The sequence below is a fragment of the Mus caroli genome, unplaced genomic scaffold (genome assembly GCF_978045245.1).
Source record: "Mus caroli unplaced genomic scaffold, Mus_caroli_1 scaffold_1, whole genome shotgun sequence".
Lineage (NCBI taxonomy): Eukaryota > Metazoa > Chordata > Mammalia > Rodentia > Muridae > Mus > Mus caroli.
In genome coordinates this window covers 81,621,466-81,644,452 of record NW_028227256.1, presented here as the reverse complement: position 1 = coordinate 81,644,452, position 22,987 = coordinate 81,621,466, and the positions used below count along the sequence as shown (strand labels likewise).

The window sequence follows — 22,987 nt, the reverse complement described above, 5'->3', positions numbered from 1 at the left end:
GCCAGTGAAGGGCGGGGCTCCTGATCATTCACATTGTTCTTGGCCACTGTCCCATTTGGGATGTCTCCATGTTCACTAGTGATCTTGGTATGAACAAGAGCTTTATTACCCACAGGGATGGGAAGCTATGTATACCACTTACCAAAACACTTCTCAGTCCCCTGCTATCTTTTAATTAATGTTTTCATTTGATTTTATGTATGTGAGTGTTTTGATGCATGTACATTTGTGCATTGTGTGTTTGCCTGGGGCCCTTGGAGGCCACAACAGGGTATTAGATCCCTTGGGACTGGAGTTAGAGATGGTTGTGAGCTGTAGCTGTAGCTGCAAGGAGCTGACTCGGATCCTCTGGAAAAGCAGCAAGTGTTCTTAACCTCAGAGCCAATTCTCCAGCCCCTGTCCCATGCTAATTTTAATATCTTATTATGTCTATTTCAGTAGATGTAAATTCTATGCTGTACTGGCTAGTTCTGTGTCAACTTGACACAAGCTGGAGTTATCACAGAGAAAGGAGCTTCATTTGAGGAAATGCCTCCATGAGATCCAACTGTAAGGCATTTTCTCAATTAGTGATCAAGGGGGAAAGGCCCCTTGTGGGTGGGACCATCCCTGGGCTGGTAGTCTTGGGTTCTATAAGAGAGCAGGCTGAGCAAGCCAGGGGAAGCAAGCCAGTAAGGAACATCCCTCCATGGCTCTGCATAAGCTCCTGCTTCCTGACCTGCTTGAGTTCCAGTCCTGACTTCCTTGGTGATGAACAGCAGTATGGAAGTGTAAGCTAAATAAACCCTTTCCTCCCCAACTTGCTTCTTGGTCATGATGTTTGTGCAGGAATAGAAACCCTGACTAAGACATAAGCCTTTTCCTCTGCTGTGTTGGTTCAGTTGGACTTCCCCACTGTTACACAGTATGGCTATCACATAACCTTATCTATATGCTGTAGGGATAAGCTGTCTGTCTCTATTTGTCAAATTACCTTGGCAATACTTTCATGTCTTGTATGAATTTTGGAACAACTTGACAAATTAGAAAACTAGATAGCAAGTGGGATTTTGGGTGGAATCATATTGTTTGGCCTTGATTAGGATTCTCGTTAAGTTGCCAGCAGAGCAGCCATGGTAACTTACTCCACTCAGTCTGAACACCTCAGATATAATACCCAGACAATGGTATCTGCCTCATTGGACTTCAGGGAAGATTAAATGGGCGCGTACAGGGAAGGCATTGACAACAGTGCCAGGCATTTGGAAATCTTAGCTATTAATATTCCTTGGTTTAACTCATCTCATTAAAGGAACCAGGACAATTAATCAAGTCAGTTCATCAAAGGAACTAAGTGGGGCAATCACAAACTTTTCAGATAGACTCTAAGCAAGGAGTCTATCTGAAAATACCCGAGTGTGTTCTGTTGACCCTTGGTCCACGGTTCCACACACTGGAATTGGGTCACATTGTAATCTCCTTCCTTGTGTGGAAGTCTGATGTCTTGAGCTCATTGTAAGTGCTGGTGTGTGCGCATGCATGTGTGTGATTGTCCTGCATCCCGAGCAGTGTGAACTGTCACCTCATCACTCCTAGCAGATTTTAATCTTAATTTCTTGACTTCTAGCATCAAGGAAAGGTGGATGGACACATGGGACAACAGTAAGGGAGAGTTGGGTAATCCATGAGGTACTCATTCGTCTGAAGATGTTGGTGGGATGCTAGACTTTCTGTCTTTCCTTCAGGCTGGCTTGTAGATTTATTTAGTTCCTATTCTGTCCTCCTTCCTAAGTGGCTGGGGAGGTGTCGGGATGTTTTACATCATTGTCTACCTTCTTGTCTATGCTGAGAGTTATATTTCCCATCTCTGTTTCCCATCTCCTGTGCAAATCCCAGCCCTCATTTCTAAGTCTGTTAGCCTGGTGGTTAGTGCAATGTCCTCTTCAGGTGACTTTCTGGTTGAGCTCTCTTGTTTCAGAACTTGAGAATATCTTTCATCTCAGTACCCCCATTCAAATGTACCTCTTAATCAAAGCATCTTTTACTTGATTTGATTTTTATAGATATATTTTAAAACCAAGATGGGTTTGACCATCAGTCAATCTTTTACCATAGATGTGCCAAATAGTAAAATTTCCTGTCAATGAGGTTTTCTCTTATGGAGGTCCATATTATTTTCAGAGCCAAGGCAAATCATGGTACCTGCGATCTTTGTTCACTAATGGTGTTTAGAGGCTCAGCTCGCCAGAGTTAGGGAATGAGATTGGTGCTATCAACATGTTTAAAGCAATTGACAAGATGCTCTGGGCTCGGGAATGAGTTCACTGGGAAGCCTTTGATTCCATATGGCTGAGTTTTATTGACGATTCTCCCAGTGGGATTTTCTAATCTTCTAATTTTATGTCTTAATTGCAAGTGCTAACTATTTGCCTTTTAAAAGAGGTGATTTGGATGATTAGCGCTGTAGATTGTCTTAGAAACCCTGTGCATCTGCTGCATACTTCTGCAAATATTCTTTTTTTTAATTTAATTTTTTAAAATGTATTCAATTTACACTACCCCCTTCCCAGTCACCCCTCCCCTTCTCCTCTGAGCAGGTTGGGGCCCCCCCATGGGTATCCCCTACCCTGCCAGTTCAAGTCTCTCTGTAGATATTTTTTAACAGGTGCCATCTCTACTGATGTGAGCCTTAGCTTGTAGTGGCAGGGGCAACTTCTCTGTGCATTAGAAGAAAACTCCTGGTGTGCAGGTGGAACATTTTCTCTTCTGCCTCTGTGTAGGGCCATCCTGTGTTCATAGGTCTGCGAAGTCAAGGTGACAGGGTCTCTCTGCCCCATCTCTCCCATCCGTCCCTGCCTTGACCTTTAGCCTGCATACTCCTCCCTGTTGGCTATCCATGTTTCCTGAATCCATTGCACATGGCTGTTGTTTAGTTGGTAGGACTTCTCTGGATGAGCAAGTCTACCCTTAGCCCTATCTTAATATAATTGTACTAGATTTTCTTTGTTTCTTCTGACTTTAAAAATTTTAAAGTGCCCCCCCATTGTAAACACACACACACACACACACACACAAGCAGATGTTGTTGGCGAGTAGATTTCTTTCCTGCCATTCATCTGAACATATATGCAGTTAGGCATCTCTAGCTCTCATTGGTTTAAACACAGTTGCTGCTGGAGATCCGGGGCCTGCTCCCTTATGGCTTGATCTTTCTTTGATTCCTTCTTAGTTCTTTACCAAATGAAGCTGCCTGTACAAGGCCGGCAGCACACAGAAGGCTCATCTCCAGGCAAATGAGGTTAGACAATATAGAGACTTGCAGTTTGTCTACAGAGCCACCATTCTGGTCCAGCCCCCCAGAGCAGATGGGTTTACAAATTAGAGCAGCCATTTTCATTTCTGGTTAGAGATGCAGAGGAAATTTTGCATGCCTGCAGAGAGGAAAACACCCCAAAATGCTCACACCAGCCAGGCATACAGCACACTTGTCACTTCATGACTTATAAAAGCCTTTTCCAGGGGCTGCAGAGATGGCTTGGCAGTTAAGAGCACTGACTGCTCTTCTAGGGGTCCTGAGTTCAATTCCTAGCAACCACATGGTGGCTCACAACCATCTGTAATGGGATCTAAATATCCTCTTCTGGTGTGTCTGAAGACAGCTACAGTCTATAGCTAGACTCATATACATAAAATACATATAGAAATCTTTTTAAAAATTTTATTTTTTAATAGTTTTTATTGGAATTTTTTAATTTACATTTAAAATGTTGTTCCCTTTCCTGGTTACCACCCCTCCAAAAGACCCTATCCCATGCTCCCTCCCCCGTTCCATATATATATATAATTCTCAACAACAACAACAACAAAAAGCCTTTTCCAAGGTGACCTGCTGACTAGCATCTTCCCCAACCTATGCATGTTTTCAGTTTCTCTCGGTCCCTTCCTGATCCCCACTTCCCCCTGTTCTCCCAAAGTGACCACTGTTGTGAATATAAGAGTGGCTATTGCTCAGTTTTGTGTCTTTTCCAAAAATAGAAAAACCCTGTGTATAATGAATTTATTCACATGATTACACAATTCTTTTTTATGGCCATATAGCCTTTTGACATGGGTATACTGGGGAAGGCTATCCTTTCCCCTGGCTTTGGCACGGCTTAAACAGAGACCTGTTTGGGGACATACGCAATGTGTTTTAATGAAGATGGCTACATCTTGTCCGGCTTTAGAACTCTAACACACATCTTTAATCCCAGCCCTCAAGGCAGAGGCAGGTAGATCTCTGTGACTTTGAGGCCAGCATGGTCTACATAGTGAGTCCTAGTCTAGTCAGGGCTGCATAGTGAAAACATGTCTCAAATGTATATAAGTATGTATTAATTATCACTGTGTGTATGAATGATGCGTGCATGTGAGTTCAGGCATGTGTTTGTCATGGCACATGTGTAGAGGACAACTTTCAGGAATTGGTTTTCTCATTCCTTCATTGTTGGTTCTGGGGATCTAACTCCTATCGTCAGGCTTGTGCAAGAAGTGCCTTTCCCCTCCAGCCCTCTCATCAGCCCTGTTTACTGCTTTTAAAATCTTTACCTTCCATCCAGAAAACTTTCTGAAGTTCCACATTCTGATAACTTATCTGCACAGTTGTACAGTCTGTGAATTACCACCCCTCTTCAGTTACACCCCGGCCTCTCTCTACTGGCTAGAGCCTTTTGTATAGGGTTCAGTGTCTCGGCCACAGTCAACATCTTTGCTTTGTTCTCAGTTTCAGAGAGAAGCCTTTCAACATTTTACGAATAAAAATCCTACTTGCTGGGGGCTTTTTTGGATACTCTTTATCAGGTTAAGAAGTCTTCCCACGGGTGGCTGTGGACCTTACAAGAAAACTTCTCAGCAGCCTTGAGATGATCACAGGCAAGTTAATTGGCAGTTTGCTTGCAGGCATCTCTTCCTAAGCAGTCTGGGAGGCGAAAGTTGACATGCTTCCTGGGTGTATAGGATTGTGATTTTGTAAAAGGAGGTTTTTTTTTTTTTCTTGGCACGGTTGGTACCTCTGGTAGAACAGAAACGCATGCACTGGGGCAGTGTGTCAAGATTCTGAGCAGGATAATGGTATCGTGAGTGACGGAAGGAAGGAGAGCATTCTGTTTGAAGCTGGAATGTCGTTGGCACTGTGTAGTTGTAGTGTGCCCCTGAGGATGTGATTACGAATAGAAACAAGGGCCAGAGGCTGGGTCAGGTGTTGGAGAAAGCCTCAAGCTGCATTCTATTCCTCTCATGTCTGCAGCTGAACACGTCTTAATGATACACCAGAAAGACTCTTTACTTGTTGACCAGACTAGAGCGAGAGCCGGAGAGATTTCAAACGGGTTTCCAAAAGCCTCGTGTTCGAGAAACATGGGGCAAGGAGCAGGCAGACAATTAGACACAACAGATCTCATGTTTGATGACTTTCTGTCATGAGCTTGAACTTCCAGTGTCCTTTAGCCTACTTACAAATGGGGTTCATCTCACAGGCAAGAATACAGAAATAATAATAATAATAATAATAATAATAATAATAATAATAAAATCAAGGTACAGGGCTGTGTATTTTAGTAAGATTCATATCTCTTGGTTTAGCAAAGTGATTGACTGAGTGTTCCTGGTACAGAAGTATGGATTTGTTCTCCTTTACTCCTGGTGGGAAACACTTGTGGACTCGACTCGGTGTTAGGATTTAGTTGAGACCTTTACTGAAGGAAGAAGGGAGAATTCCTTTTCTGGACAAAAGTGCTGTGACATTTGGACCCTGGCTTCACTGTTTGGCTGTCTCTCAGCATGGGGCTGCCAGGTGTGTTCAAAGCCATTCCTGTGGGCAACACAGACACACACTAGGAAGCAAAAGATGCTAGGCCTCCCTCTTCCTGTCATCCCTAGGGCACTTCCTTTCCTATCCCATGATCACCCACACAGGAGAGTAGAATCCAGGCTTCCTCTGATACTTACTCTTTCTCAGCTTCTCATTGCTCCAAACTCAGGGAGCCAGAGCCAAGCTTGCTGTGGTTCCATCCTAAAGGGCGGGTATAGACTCTGAGCATTTCGGGACTGCATGGTCCTTCCCATCCCACTCCTCAGCGGGCCTCTGATGACAGAGATATGCTTGATTCTTTAAGTTGAGAGCTTTGCCATGCCAGCAAAACACTCCGAGTTTGGATCCCAAGCCCTTAGGCTGTACCGGGTGGCTTGTGACTGTGAGCCCAGCACTGGGGGGTACAACAAAGCACCCCATTCTTTCCTGCCTTCTCAGGCAGTGACTGCACACTATATTAGCTCACTCTGCATGGGTCCAGGTTAGGAGAGACGACTTGCTTTTATAGTAAATTGAATGTTATTTAGTCCTTCTACAAACGCAGCTATGGGATTACTTAAGGCTCCCAACATTTTCCATTTTCCATACTATGCACTCCAAAGCAGCTTCTTTCACTCAGTGTCCCCCACTTGGCCTCTTAGCAGCTTCTGGATTCCAGTCACTGGGGCTGGGGACATTCAAGTGAAAAAAAAAAAAACCAGACAGGAAAAGAACTTGACCTCACAGGCTTAAAAGATAATAGAGGACGACAGAAAGTAATACTGTTTGTTTGTTTTTTAACATGGTAGGAGATGCCAGAGGTTTCAGGGAAAATAAGGCAGGAGAGGAAGAGTCACTGACAGGGGATGGAGACTGCAGTACTAACGAGGGTGCACGGAGACATCCTTGTCAGAAGACAGTAGTGAGCAAAGACTCATAGGAAGAAGCTTAGAGCAGCTCCAAGAATTAAGGCTTTCCAGGCTAAGGGATAACCAACATAAATAAAGGCTCTGAGGCAGGGGAATACTTAGAGGGATGGAGAAACCCCGGTCCGTGTCTGGAGATGATGGAGGGAGGGAAGGGATGGATGAAGAGCTGGAGGCAGAAAATTCAGGCTGGCAAGAGTGCATGACGACTGGGGCTTCTGTTTCTGAATTAATCATTTTCTTTAGCACCAAAATACAAACATCATTTATAACATAACGTATGTGCCCATCTTAGAGACGCGGTGACCAGACACAGTGTGTGGCAGGTGGGACTTGCCCTCTGTACTAAATGACTAGGTGTGAACTCCACAGGGCAGATTTGATGGTTGTTAGGGCTTTTTGCATTGATTGCCAGGCATGGTGCAGTTCCAGCCACACAGTAAGCCCTCAATCAATAGCCACTGAGTGGTCCTCTTAGTGTACCTATTCTCCAAACATGCATTTGAGGGCTCAGAAGATGGACGGCTCAATGGGAGAAGTACTGGCCACACCAGCAAAATCATCTGAGTTTGAATCCCAGCTCCTCAAGCTGTATGGGGTGACTTGTGTCTGTGACCCCAGCACTGAACGGGTACAGATGAATGGATCACTGGAGATTTCTGGACAGCTAGTTGGGCCCAAACTGGTAAGCTCATAGGATCATTGGGAGAGTTTATCTCAAAGCATAAAGTGGAGAGTAATGAGGGATGGATGCTTGATGTTGACCTTTGGCCTCTACACACACACACACACACACACACACACACACACACACACACATGCACGCCCACTCACACGCACGCGCACTCACACGCATGCGCACACACACTCACACTCACACTTACACACGCACACACACACACACACACGCACACACATGCACACGCACATGAACATGTATGAACATACCACGCACACATGAACAGACACAGATGCACAGAAATAACACATTTGAGGTGGGATTCATGATATTCACTCAATTCCTATTAATTTTTGTTGTCTGAAGAAATGGAACACTTATTCTTTGCTTGATTCTAAGGGCATGATAATTTGATGTCACATTGGTGGAGATGACATACAGGGATCATTCCCTGCTGGGCAACAGGGGTGGTATTGTGCTGGTATTGGTTAGTGACTCCAGTGGCTCTTTCTCCTCCCCAACCCTTCCACTTCCCAGCAGTGACGCAGATTCAGGGGTGTGGGTTGTAAGGATGAGGCAGCTACACTGCAGTATTCTCCTGGAGCATGGTGTGGCCATTTGGAGGGTGTGGTGGGCATCGTACCCAATGGCCACACATCTGGTAGCTTCGTGCCATAGGAATATGGACACATTCACCAGAAGGTTCTTTGGAGGCTATTGACTAATGTGTCTGCTGTCCCACAAAGGACCCTTGGTCCCTCTGAGAGAGAGATGTCTCAGCAGTAGGCTGTGATGATGGAGCTGAGGACCCAGAGCCTGTCTGTCCCTAGAACGGCAGTCTCACTTCAAAGCCACCAATTCTTTCAAGCTGCTTGGTGGCAGCTTCAGCTTCTGGAATTAATTTCTGTATCGATCCCTTCTGATTTAAATGGAGTTCTACCTTTTTTTGGAACATGGATCCAATTTTTTCTTTGTGACAAGGTCAACCTTGGATGATTTAAACGTTGATTTCAGAAACACAGTTGTAATTGTCCCCTTTGTTCTAGCTAATTAAATTCTTCCTTCCTCCTGTCAACTAATTCTTGAGGTGACACTCCCTCCACTTGCCTGCCCTAAAAATAAACTGGAAATGAGCCAACATTTTGACTAAAGATGCAGCTCCTACCCCCTATCACATGCTGTCCAAATAACAATCAATTCATCCATATTTATTTCTTTCAATGCTTTTAAAAAAGCCTCACCATCTCTCTTGATGTGGAAATAGAGAAATAAATAGGACATTTGAAAGTCCCTCATTCACGGAGCTCACAATTTTTTTTTTTCCTGTGGGACAGAGAGAAAAGATTCTTTTAGATTTCACAGTGAGTAAAGTCTTCACCTGGGGAGAGAACTGAATATGGTGGCATAGGGAGCCATTCAGAGTCTGGAGAAGAGACTCCAGGCAGTGTACCAGCAGGTGACATGGCCCTGAGGTGGGAGGCTTCACACAGCCCAGAGACCTGTAGTCCACCAAGAAGGTACAAGGAGAGGTGGGGAGGAGCAACCTTCAAAGATAGGGAGGGACTGGATCAGGGAGGGCTTCACCATCTTGGGGTTTCCTCTGTGCTTATAGATTTATAAATACGTAAAATTATTGACTGTCTTGACATTCTCTTTGGATGCTAACTCATTGACTCATAGATTCTGAGTGATATATATAGTATAGAGCCAATGTCATGGTTTTGGAGCTTTGTTTGATTAGGTTCCCAATCCTCTTCCACCCCTGAAGGAGTCTGCTGGAAACAGATGAACATAATTAGAATAAGGGTAGCCATTTTACCATGCAGAATTTTGACCACATAGGCTTGTTGGGCAAACTCACTTGAGCAAGGGAACAGAGAGTCCCCTTTCTGTGCCGTTGATTCTGTAGTGAATTCTATTCTGCAGTCAGCTCTAAGAAGCTGGGGTATAGCGGTTGTGATTGAATTTTCCTTTATCACAGGAACAAATTGTAACTGAATAGCACAGAGCTTGAGCCCTGGTGCCAACTCCAGAGGAGCAGGTGGTTCTTGTGCCACTGATCTGTGGTGTGTTCCCAAGGACCAACAAATGGCCCTTCCAAGGTCAGCAGCAAAGGAGTCTGAGAGCAATGTGTACACAATGAAGACACACAGAGCTGCGTCTTCACCCTTCTTATCCACTGAGACCCTGTTTCCTGTGATGACCCTGCAGAGTGATGGGACCACAGATCTCACAAAACTCTGCTGAAGTTCCTACCATACTCTCTTCCAGCCAGATTATCGTAGGAGCATCTGGCCCTGGAAACCATTAATTCAATAACACTATCTTAAAGATCTGCTCACAGGATCAGCTAGGAAGGTGTGAGAGATTTAGGCAAGCCAGAAATTGAACAGCCATTTCTCATTCAGAAATCTTGCAAAGGTTCAGGATGTTAAAAAGATTCCAATTTAGATCCCGGACAGCATTTGTCATGACTAGCTGCTTATGACAAAGTCTTTTCTAAAGAGTCTTACTTTAAACTTTTTGTCTAAAACGTTCTACTCAATGATGTGTTCCTGAAATCCGTGTGGTCTGGGGCTAAGGGTTGGGGTAGGTTGTTTGTTATCATGTTTCTCTTGCTGTCTGGGATGAGTGTCCCGCTGGGATGATGGGGGTGGGGCCGGGGAGCAAATGCTTATGTGCTCTCCAGCAACTGTGTTAAGAGAGCAGAGCTGGTAACGGGCAGCTCATTTCCTATCAGTAACACCATACTCCTTGTGAGGGAATAATTGACCCATTTACGGTCTCCTTTTAGTTTCTTGCAGATCCTTGTGCCAGCAACCCTTGTCACCATGGTAACTGCAGCAGCAGCAGCAGCAGCAGCAGCAGCAGCAGCAGCAGCAGCAGCAGCAGCAGCAGCAGCAGCAGTAGCGACAGCTACCTCTGTATTTGCAACGACGGCTATGAAGGTCTTAACTGTGAACAACCACTTCCCAGTATTCCAACCTCTGGCTGGACAGAGTCCACAGCACCCAGACAGCTTCAGCCTGTCCCCGCCACCCAGGAGCCTGACATAATCCTGCCCCACTCTCAGGCAACCGTGACACTGCCAACTTGGCAGCCAAAAACAGGGCAGAAAGTTGTAGAAATGAAATGGGATCAAGTAGAGGTAAGAATATTGTGTGGAATGTGTTTTTCACAGGAGAAACCAGAAATGTCAAAACAATTCCAGCGGTTTTAATGCAAGCAATAAGAATTGAAGGCCTTTAAGTTAGTCTCTGAGCAAGCCATGCATGAAACCTTACATCCACTTTTGCTTGTATACATGACGTTTCCAGCACTGAGGATTGAACCTAGAACTTTACAGAGGCCAGGCAAGGACTCTAGCACTGACAAGGTCTAGGTTGCTCAGGTGACCTCTTGCTGCACAGGTGCACATATGCCCTCCCCTGCTCGCCAAGTCCAGACTATATGATGATTTTCTGATAAAAAAAAAAGGATTCAACAAAAATTAAAAAATGATTTGGATTATTTCCTGGAATAATCCTCACATACATTTCTGTACGTTAATTTGGAATTGGGGAGCTAGTTCAATGTGTGTGTGTGTGTGTGTGTGTGTGTGTGTGTGTGTGTGTGTCACACAAGGATGTGTATGCATATCGCAGGACCCAATTACCATGAATGTATGAGTGTGGTGGACCTGTCCTGTCTCAGACAATACTGTTTCACTCTGGTCCTCTCTGGCTCTGGCTCTTACAAACTTTTTCCCCTGCTTCTGCTGGGGTCTTAAGATATAGTCCAGTCTGGCCTGGAACTCACTATACGGCCTGGACTAGCCTTCAGCTTGTGTGGTCCTCCTTAGCATTCCAGGTGCTGGGAGTACAAGTTTACACCATCACATCTTACAATGAACTTTAGATGTTTTTAAATTTAATTTTAATTCAAAAAAAAATTTAAAAATTCAAACTTTTATCTAAATTAATATATGCTAATAATGTATGCTAGTATATATAGTATATAGCTATATGTTATGTATATAATATATATGATACATAAATATATAGTATATATAGTATGTGTTATTAGCATGTACTAATTGTAGGTGATAAAGAGTTTATTATGACATTTTTATATCTCTGCATATATATTTTGCTCATATTCACCCCATTGGTCTCTCTTGGCTCCCCCTCACCATCCCAGCCATCTCCCATTTACTTCCATGTCTTCTTTTGTGTATGAGGCAGTCATTTTCATCACGGTTGCTGACAAGAGGACGTGTAAGAGCTTGTCCATAGATGCGTGGGTGCCGTATGGTTACACCACTGAAGAAAACGTCCCTCCTCCCTTCAGTTGTTAGTTGCGTGGAAATCTTCAGATGGATGAGACCCTATGAGCCCCTTTCCTGCCCATGATAGGATGCTGATGGGCCTGATGCTGTGCAGATCGCTATAGATCATCACAGCAAGTGTGAGTTTAAGTGTGCAAACACCCAGTCACACCTGAAGGTCAGCATTCCCTTCACTCTTTCGCTGGCTCTTACATTCTTTCCATTCCTTCTACTTTGTTCCCTGGGCCTTTTAGAGGGGGTGAAATACATGTTTTATATTTAGTTGAACATTCAACAGTACTTGTCAGTTTGTGGCTAGCCTGGGCTACATAGTGAGATTCTTAAAAAAACAAAAACAAACAAACAAACAAACAAACAAACAAACACAAAACCTGAAACAAAGACTAACTGAAAAAAAAAAAACCCAAAACCCCACAGCAACCAAAACCCCAAGTTCTAGGTTAGGGGAGTGTAGCTCAGTAGTAGTAGAGAACTTGCCTATGGACCACCCTGGAATCAGTTCCCAGCACTGGAAGAAAGAGTGCAGGAAAGAAAAGGGCTACTTCTCCAAACCCCACTGTCCCTAGGCAGGGCTTGCGTGCTCCTGGTACCCTCAGCACAGAGCCCCTTTCACAGCAAAGGCCCCAGTGGTGGCTTTGGAGCTACGGAGGCTGCTGCTTCTAGGCAAGAAGGTTTCTGCCTTCTTAGTCCTTAGCTAGTGCTTGCACCTCTGTCCTTTAATTGGTTAGTGCCCTTAGGATCAGCACAGAACAGGAGCCAGTGGCTAACGGTCAAACGAAGAGGGCAGCAAGTCCTGACTGAAGCACCCATTTATCAGTCAACAACCCTGCCTGTTTGCAGACAGCTCTCTGAAAAGCTGCGTGCCATAAATCCAAATGACTCGGATCTTCATTTCTGTCCTGTCTCTAAGGTTCTAGTTGTCCCCTCCATGGGCAGGCGACAGTGTTATTTCTGAGCAAAACAGAAGGGACATGGCTTGTTGATTTCACCTCTCATTGCTATCTCCGTTATATCTCATCCGGGTAACGGGTCTTCTCTCTTCTAGGTGGTCCCTGATGTTGCCTGTGGGAATGCCAGTTCCAACAACTCTGCAGGTGGCCGCCTAGTGTCGTTTGAAGTGCCACAGAACACCTCTGTCAAGTAAGTGCTTTCTTGGTTCACACCTGTTATGATCGACTCTATGTGCAATGGACTGGGGGTGTCTACCATGCATCTGGTGTGTCACTGGCCAATCCAATGGGGATCTTGAATGAATCCCAGGTAGGAACCCAGTCTCTGCCACTCAAAAAAACAAGAGTAAGGAGGATCATGGTGGGAGGTCTGGTCAGCTGTGGGAAATCGGATTGGATAAGTCAGACCCAACAGGAGACACCCTGAAGCATTAGAAAGGATTTGGAGTCTGCCACCTCATCTCCCAGGTGACTTTTTTCTTCTAAAAATTCTAGTGGACCATTAAATCCGTTTGTGTAATTTACTTCAAATTAAAACAAAAATCTACACATTACAACTTTCTCTTTCAAATCAAGCAATATAGGAAAAGTGTTTAGTTCTAAATTTAAGCTGTTGAGGAACAGGCTGGCTATTGTCTCCTGGAAAATAGAAAAGAGGCAAAGGAAAACAGATTTGGCTGCCCAGCTAACTGCTGTCTATGGGTGATTTACATAGACCCAGGGAAGATGGCACACAGCTAGGAGTTGGAAGAAGCCAGCCCTAGAATGTTTCAGGCACACTGATGAGTCTGCCCTTCATTGGTACCATTAGCTGTCATCCTTCCTACTCTAGTCCCCACTTTCAGCACCCCAGGGGACCCAGAAGGCATGAGACACATAGCTTTGACCAGCTGGTTCTGTGCATTGGCTATCTCTGTTATATGTGCATTGGCTCATCTATCCACCTATCCCATGGGTCCTGACCATTTTGCCTGCCTGGCATTCCCCACAGTGAGCTTCCTAACAATGTCTAGCAGAGGAATTATATTAAGCTCATTCTGCATTTGTCCCCTACCCTGCTCCCTGAGTTTGGCTGTGAGGTCATCTTGACAGAGGACATCTAGATAGGCACTGGAGGTCTTGGAAGAATGTCCCCATAGGAAGAGGTGGAGTGTGAGGCCACTCCCAGCTTCACCAGCAGGGGGAACCCCATGTTAAGTGTTTCAGAGTACCTTCCACAGTGGCAAGGTTGGGAACTGGCTTGAGGTAAACACATCACAGTTCATCACTATTTTAGTAAGTAGCTTATGTGTCTGCTCTTGCAGAATCCTCCTCCTGCTCTTTCTTGTGTTGCTCAGATCATCTGCCTTTATAACCTACTCACCTACTCCATTCAGTGCGTTCCTTTTCTTTCTTCTCAAAAAAAAAAAAAAAAAACCATGACATTTTCTGGACCTCTCATGGGTGGCATCCTTTGGACAGAAACCACAGGATGACCCAGGCTGAGCAAGATGGGAATGACATATGATCTATGGGCACCCCGAACTGATATGTGGGTGTTTCCAAACCCTTATATTGTACTTTCATGTATTCATGAATGCAGTCATTTGTTAAGACATTATTGAGCCCTGGGAGCTTGTTCTGGAGGAAGAGCTGTGTGGAGTCTGCTGAGGGATGGAGGTGGGAACTGATCCTCTAGAATACAAGAAGAATGAGCAGCTGCTGGCATTGTGTGCTGGCATCATAGGTATAGCACAAGTGATGCAAAGGCTAGGGGTACAGTTTCCATGGGGAGAAGGAACACATAAAGCTTGGTGACCAGGCAGAAACCCAGAAAGACATGTTGGTGGCCTTTTGGTGCTGCAACTCTGGGTGGCAGGGATGCAGGCCTGGGACTGCAGCTGAGAAGGGGCTGGCAAGAGTTCACTGCCCTTAGATGACGTACTATTCTCTGGATCTTATCCTGCGAGCTGTGAGAAGACGAGAGACAGGAAGCGTGGGGACATGACACACTTTGCTTACTTTGATGGCGTAGGTCAGAAGGATGGGTTGGATTGCGGTGTGGATCTGTGATAAATTTAAGCAAGATTCTTTTTACATTTATCTGTACAAGAGCTCATTCTGCTCTTCATTATTCATTATCATTACCAAAAGATGGGGTACAGAATAGTCACTTTGTGGTAGACTTTGAACAAGTGGGAGGTAGACACTTGGGTAAGTGTGGTTACTTTAGCGTGTATAAGGTGGGCGCTTGCTTTTATAACCATTTCTTTGCTTTCCTGACACTTTTGTGCTGATGTAAGGCTGTCTGTATTTTCATCTCGAATCTGATGAATTGGTTCTACGACGAATCTTAGTAAGAGCGGCTTTGCATTGATGTGTGATTCTTGTTTTCAGGATTCGGCAGGATGCCAATTCTTTGCTGATCTTGCTGTGGAAGGTCACAGCCTCAGGCTTTCAACAGTGTTCCCTCATAGATGGTCGAAGTGTGACACCCCTCCAGGCTCCAGGGGGCCTTGTCCTGCTAGAGGAGATGCTGGCCTTGGGACCCAACCACTTCATTGGTGAGTTAGAGAAACCTTATCTACATCCAGTTCAGCCCAAGCCTGGTTTGATGTTTAGATATGGTGCATAGACATTCTGTCTGGAGGATATGGTGTGAATGTCTAGTGACTGTATATCCTCCACTTCAAAATGGTTTGAATGATAATCAGAATGTCCTGCTAACACTAGCATTTCCCGTGCGACTGTATGAGGTATGCATTTGAAATATTAGCTGACATCTCTCATCACTTTGTAGCATTGCTATAGGCAAGGGTGCTGAGAGTGGGGGTGGGGGTTAGGAGGGAGGAATTTGCTAGTGTTTATATGGACTTACTTTTTTTTTTTTTTGAGATGGGAGAGATTTTATGAATTCATGTGCAGTTTGAGCCCATGTTGCTAACAACATGACAAAACAAAAGACTGCTTTAAGTAGAACAGTGGTCTGCATTTGGGAGTGGGGACAGTCCTCAAGCCAGTGAAGGGAAATGTCGGGACTGAGGAGCAGGGTGTTAGCCTGTTCAGCTGTGTGTCAGCTCTCTGCTTCTTTCTAGAAAGAAGCCTGGGGTACTCTCAGGACGCCACTATCTCCTCTTTCCTCCATATCCAATAGATTCCACATACTGGACTGATGGCTGACATATTATTTCCACACATGTCCTGTATGTGGATGACCTATCTAAGTCTTTGGGAGGCTGATTCAGATTTGTATATCTTGTAAAACTCACTGATTAAAGGTGTAGTTTAAGATGATTTATTATGAATTAAAGATGGATTATTTATTTATAATTGATACTTAAAACATACAAATTGTAAATATTAACAGGTTATCCTGTGGTATTACACTGTTATTGTGGTAAATATGTACATATATGTATTTATGTATGTATATACACACATATATATATATATATATATATATATATATATATTTACATATATATGATGCAGGTAGGTGCCCACGCACTAAGACATATACATGGAGGCCAAAGACAGTTTTGTCTAGTCAGTTTTCTTCTTCTGTTTTGTTTGTTTGTTTATTTATTTAATTGATACAGAATCTTACTACCCTAGCTGGCCTGGAATTTGATATGTAGCCCAGGTTGGCCTTGTACTTGCAGATTTCTGCATGCCACTGTCCCCTGAGTGCTGGGATTACAGGGGTGAGCCACCACACCTGGCTCCTCCGATCTTTTTGCTGAGGTTTTGAGATGGAACTCAGGTCACCTGGCTTACATGGCACATGCACTCAAAGTACTTTTTCCCTGTGGTATTTTCATGCATGAATACATTGTGCAGCCTCTGAACATAGTCAAGGGTCAGACAAGGACTCCATGTCACCAAGGACCTATCATTTCTTCACAGTGAAATGGTCAAAAGCCTCCTCCTGTGCTGCTGTTACATTTCCTGCCGTCAGTCTAATGACTCTTTACAGAGGATGTACGTGATGCTGCTCTTTGGGATTTCTTCACGATTCCCACATTTAATATTTTTAAAACTTTTTCTTCATCATCACTGCCTTATTAATATTTATACTATGCCATGTGAAGAAGAGATGATGTGGGTGTCTGAAGTGTAGGTTCTTCTTGCTGTGCCTCTTCTGTCACCATCTCTGAATTGCCATCAAATTCCACTGCCGCTGCCTTCTGCCTGATTATCCCTTCTGTTTCCCCCAAACATGTCTTTTCCAAATCTGTAATTGGCTTTATGCAGTGTTTGGGGGTAAATAAATTGGTAACCTTTGCTTAGAGCTGTTGGCTCTGCAGGGAGCAGCAAGAGTGCTCATTAGCTCTCCAGTGACTCAGTTGCCCGTCGTTTGTACTTCCAGACTCAAGTTCTTTGCTCCAGTCTTAGTCCCATGACACCCAGTGGCTTGCTGGTCTTGAATAAGGTGTTTATGTTTAATTTGGAGTTGCTTGGTGACATGGGAGTGATGGGGGTAAGGACCAAACTCGCCTTCCAGCGGTGTGAGCTCTGTTAAGGTGTGGTGGAAGGGATGGACCCACTGTTTGCTTAGGATGAAACCCCATGGAGTTCCTTCCCCAGGCTTTCTCCTCTCTTACAGCATTCTCTCCTTTCCTGTGGCAAAATGTGGCTCTGCTCAGTCACTGCCCAACTCAGCCTCAGTTGACTAACCATCCACTGGCTCCTCTGTGCCTTAGATGCCAAAGTCATCTACCCTATTTACACCTCCTCTCATAATACAACACCAAAACAAGAAAACCCATCCTCTTTGGAGTCTTTCATAAGAAAAATGACTACCCAAAGATTTTTCTCTCCATGGGTCCTAAAAAAAATCTCTATGGATTCTAAAAAACTAAATACTCCCTCCCCAAGCCTCCACCCCCTTTAACTCTTATTATCACATTTATTATCATTATGTTTATTTGTATGTGTGAGTTTATGTATATGTGTGGGTACATGTATGTGTATGTGTGTATATGTGTGTGTATTTGTGTATGTGTTTGTCTGTGTGTTTGTATGTATGTATGTATGTATGTATGCATGTGTTTACATATATGTGTGGATAGGCATGCATATGTGTGTTTATGTGTGTTTGTGTGTATGTATTTATATATGTATGTATGTATGCATGTGTTTACATATATGTGTGGATAGGCCTGCATATGTGTGTTTATGTGTGTTTGTGTGTATGTGCATTGGGAGGCAGAAATCAACTTCAGATTTAGTTACTCCTGTACCATTCACCTTGTATTTTCATACAGGTCTTTAAGTTTTTAGGCTAGGATGACTGGCCAGCACCACCAGGATGACCTTGAACTCCTGACACTCCAGTCTCCATTATTCACATTCTGAGATTACAGGCATGTTGTGCACCACCACACTCAGTGTATGTAATAATGGAGAAGGTGCTGAAGGCCTCACATACACTAGGCGATCCATTTACCAACTGAGCCTCAACCCTAGCCTAGGGGCATCCAAATTTGTGTTTGGATTTCTATTCACACTTCGCACATGCTCACTGGCTCCAGCCCCATACTTGTATCATGTATTCCTCCCAAGTCTGGCTCTTTCCCTGTCTTCGGCTCTTCTATACAACATCTGTCTCAGCACCATTTGCCTCCCTTGCCCTCTGACAGATGCACTGGCAGCTGGCATCCCACAACTGGGAATGAATGATCTCTGTTCCCCTCCCGAGTGTGCTTGTTGTGTTGGTCCTATGTGTTCTTGGACTGTGGCTCTCTAGCGAGGAGAGCCCATATCATTGCCCCTTGCTGCCCAGCATGGCCACTGGGTAGTCCCCTGCCTGGCAAAATTCAGATGCACATCAGCTATTCCCTCAGCAAATGTCACTTGAAGGAGACATTCAGCTGCAAAATGTCAATCTTAAGAAGTCTTCATAGACTTTCAAAACCCACCGCTGTGACATTTAAATGCCCTCCCCTTTTCTTTATTACATTACAAGAATTTTAGAGGATCAAACAACATACACATACACATACACACACTCACACACACACACACACAAAGAAAAAAAGAAAAGAAAAAGAAAAGAAGGAGAGAAAGAAACTTTTGGTCTTTCTTAAGGGAATGTTATTTAAGGTTTCTTGCTCTGGAAGTCAGGGTAGGACAGTTGGGGAAAGGTTAGAATGGTAGACTCATTAACATCTTCTTTTGATGACAAACTCAAGATTTAAAACTGAAAATACAAAAACGCTGTCTTTTCATGGTTATCTTACAACTATGGTTGGATAAAGTCTACTAAGCTCCTACAATAGAAGTGGGGAAGAAAACCCCGAACTTGGACATGTTACAATGAAAAGTAATAGGGGGTGGAGTGGCCGGGTAGTGATTCATCCCAGCAGGCAGAGGCAGGTGGAGCTCTATGAGTTCCAGGCCAGCCTGCATTACAGAGCCAACTCCAGGACAGTCAGGGCTACACAGAGAAATATCTCTCTCTCTCTCTCTCTCTCTCTCTCTCTCTCTCTCTCACACACACACACAAAACAAACAAAAAACCCTCCCAAAACCCCCAAAAACAAAAAAAAAATCCAAAATAAGTAAATAAATACATAAATCCAAAAAATAATAATTATTAAAGACCAAAAGCCAGGTCTACACAGAGAAACCTTGTCACAAAAAAACCAAATAAAGTAAGTAAATAAATTAAATAAATAAATAATCTAAAAATAGTTATTAAAAACCAAAAGCAGAGGGAGTGCAAAATCGCGCCTCTCCCATGCATAATTTAGGTCGGTTCTTTCCCCTGCTCATCTCATTAGAAAATGGCAAATGGGACCTTATAAAATTTCAAAGCTTCTGTAAGGCAAAGGACACTGTCAATAGGACAAAACAGCAACCAACAGATTAGGAAAAGATCATTACCTGTCCTACATCCGATAGAGGGCTAATATCCAATATATACAAAGAACTCAAGAAGTCAGACTCCAGAGAACCAAATAACCCTATTAAAAATGGGGTACAGAGCCAAACAAAGAATTCTCAACTGAGGAATATCAAATGGCTGAGAAGCACCTAAAGAAGTGTTCAACATCCTTAATCATCAGGGAAATGCAAATCCAAACAACCCTGAGATTCCACCTCACACCACTCAGAATGGCTAAGATCAAAAATTCAGGTGACAGCAGATGCTGGCGAGGATGTGGAGAAAGAGGAACACTCCTCCATTGTTGGCTGGATTACAAGCTGGTACAACCACTCTGGAAATCAGTTTGGCAGTTCGTCAGAAAATTGGACATAGTACTACCTGAGGACCCAGCTATACCACTCCTGGGCATGTACCCAGAAGGTGCTCCAACATGTAATAAGGACACATGCTCCACTATGTTCATAGCAGCCCTATTTATAATAGCCAGAAGCTGGACACATCCCAGATGCCCCTCAACAGAGGAATGGATACAGAAAATGTGGTACATTTACACAATGGAGTTCTACTCAGCTATTAAAAACAATGAATTTATGAAATCTTAGACAAATGGATGGATCTGGAGGATATCATCCTGAGTGAGGTAACCCAATCACAAAGGAACACACATGATATGCACTCACTGATAAGTGGATATTAGCCCAGAAGCTCGGAATACCCAAGATACAATTCACAGACCAAATGAAACTCAAGAGGAAGGAAGACCAAAGTGTGGATACTTCAATCCTTCCTAGTAGGGGGAATAAAATACTCATGGAAAGAGTTTCAGAGACAAAGTGTGGAGCAGAGACTGAAGAAATAAATGACTAACCAGAGACTGACTCACCTGGGGATCCATATCATATACAATCGCCAAACCCAGACACTATTGTGGATCCTAACTAGTACTTGCTGACAGCGTCCCCTGAAAGGCTCTGCCAGTGCCTGACAAATACAGAAGGAGATGCTCACAGCCATCCATTGGACAGAGCACGGGGTCCCCAATGAAGGAGCTAGAGAAAGTACCCTTCAAACCCCTCAGCAGTAAAGGAGTTGAAGGGGTTTACAGCTCCATAGGAGGAACATCAGTATGAACTAACCAGTACCCCCAGAGCTCCCTGGGACTAAAACCACCAACCAAAGAAAACACATGGTGGGATTCATGGCTCCAGCTACATATGCAGCAGAGGATGGCCTAGTCAGTCATCAATGGGAGGAGAGGCCCTTAGTCCTGTGAAGGTTCTATGCCCCAGTGTAGGGGAATGCCAGGACCAGGAAGTGGGAGTGGGTGGGTTGGTGACATGGGGGAGGGGAGAAGGGATAAGGGGTTTTCAGAGTGGAAACCAGGAAAGGGGATAACATTTGAAATGTAAATAAAGAAAATATCTAATAAAAATAAAATAAAAAATAAAGAATTATTATTATATTTTAGAGGCTTTTTTTTTTTTTTTTTTTTGAGATAGGTCCTTGCTGTATAGCTGTGCCTGGCCTAAGACCAGGCCGGCCTTAAACTCACCGAGATCCATCTGCCCTTGCCTCCTGAGTGCTGAGAGTGAAAGCATTTGCCACTACCACTGAGCTTTGGGTTCTTCTAACTTAGAGACAAGCCTTGGGGCTCTGGCCAGCTAACTTCCTAAAACTTTCCTTAGCTCTGTCAATGAAAATTTCAACCAGGAAAGTAATTTTCTAATGACCTCTTTGCAGTCCGATTTCTGGGCTGTTGCAGCATCTCTTCTTTCTTAGGAGCTAGGGGCAAGACGGGAATGGAAGAGGGGCACAGGGGACCAGAGGGAGAGAGGGGAGGCAAGGGACAATACTGAGGCACACAAAGATGCTCTGAGTGCCCAGGGTATGAACTCACGGGACACAGGGTTTCTTTCAGGGAAGCAAAGCTTTTTCCATCTTACTCTTTTTTACAAGGTAAGAGGCTCTACTGTTTGTTTCTTAGTATAGAAGTGTAGATGGGAGAAAGGGAGAGGAGATGAAAATTTCCTTTCTTGCAGCCCCCTTCACTGACAGCCATGTTAGTACTCTGTGAGGTCTCCTGGTACATTCCTTCTTGCGTATGGCATGCGCAGATACAGCAGAGCATGGTCACATATACATTGGCTCTCTCTCCTTCCCACTTTATGTCTTACTGCATTCTTTTATGAGAGAATAAAACTTTATAGAATTACTTTTATGGTTGTATGGTGGTCTGTTGAACTAAAACGTATTTTATCTAACCAATATGCTAGTGTTGAACAATTACTGAACGATACCTCTGTCTTAGTCAGGGTTTGTATTCCAGCACAAAACATCATGATTAAGAAGCGAGTTGGGGAGGCAAGGGGTTTATTCAGCTTACACTTCCAGGTTGCTGTTCATCACCAAAGGATGTCAGGACAGGAACTCTCTCAGGGCAGGAGCCTGGAGGCAGGAGCTGATGCAGAGGCCATGGAGGGATGCTGCTTATTGGCTTGCTTCCCCTGGCTTGTTCAGCTTGCTTTCTTACAGAACCCAGGACTACCAGGCCAGGGATGGCACTACCCACAATGCCTCTCCTACCCTTTATCACTGAAATGCCTTACAGCTGGATCTCATGGAGGTATTTCCTCAAGGGAGGCTCCTTTCTCTGTGATAACTCCAGCCTGTGTCAAGTTGACACATAAAACCAGCCCGTACTCCCCCTTCCTCTCCCCACTTTTTTCTTCCTCCTTTTCTTCCTTCCCCCTCCCCCTGCTTTTCTTCCTTCTCCCTTCTCCTGTCCTGCCCTATGCCCCTTTTCTTTCCTTTCCTCTGTCTTTTCCTTCCTGCTTTCATTCCTCCTTTCTCTTCCTCCTTTCCCTCCATTTCCCTCCATCTCCCTCCATCTTCCTCCCTCCCTCCCTCCCTCCCTCCCTCCCTCCCTCCCTCCCTCCCTCCCTCCCTCCCTCCCTCCCTCTTCTTTCGATCAAATTTAAGCATGTCTATAACTGTGGCTTTGTGTCTTCTTATGACGTATATGGGTTACATTTCACAATGCAGTATTTTCTGGATCAAAAGGTGTTCAGTTGCAACGACAGTTTTTGATACAGATCATGGACTTGTCCTTACCCCTTTTCCGGTTCCCACTCAAGCAGCCGACGTACTGCTGAGAACCAGCCTTGTCTCTCCTCTATCCACATTTAGTCAGATGTTGTTTCAACACAACCTGACATTCGCACACACCTTGCAGCAGCACTTTACCAGCCTGACTTGTAGGATCTCTTGCACAAAGAGAATGGCTGTAACATTTTTCTGACAAGAGGAACTTTAAGTCAGTATCACTTTAGAACGATGGCCATTGTCATGGTCAGCATTACATTTGTGCATTAGGGTCAATGTGAAGAAGCAGAGGGGAGAGGAGAGAACAAACCCTCGCCTGTTCTATT

The 22,987-nt window shown here is 44.2% G+C and overlaps 1 protein-coding gene across 1 annotated transcript in view; it reads left to right on the top strand.

Annotated features, from left to right (window-relative positions):
* Positions 1 to 22,987, top strand: part of Dner (delta/notch like EGF repeat containing) — a 308,211-nt gene that overhangs the window by 105,119 nt on the left and 180,105 nt on the right. Inside the window, exons 2-4 of the mRNA XM_021173483.3 lie at positions 10,206 to 10,559; positions 12,784 to 12,878; positions 15,065 to 15,231. Coding sequence (XP_021029142.1) covers positions 10,206 to 10,559; positions 12,784 to 12,878; positions 15,065 to 15,231 — 616 coding nt within the window. The remainder of the gene's footprint in view (positions 1 to 10,205; positions 10,560 to 12,783; positions 12,879 to 15,064; positions 15,232 to 22,987) is intronic.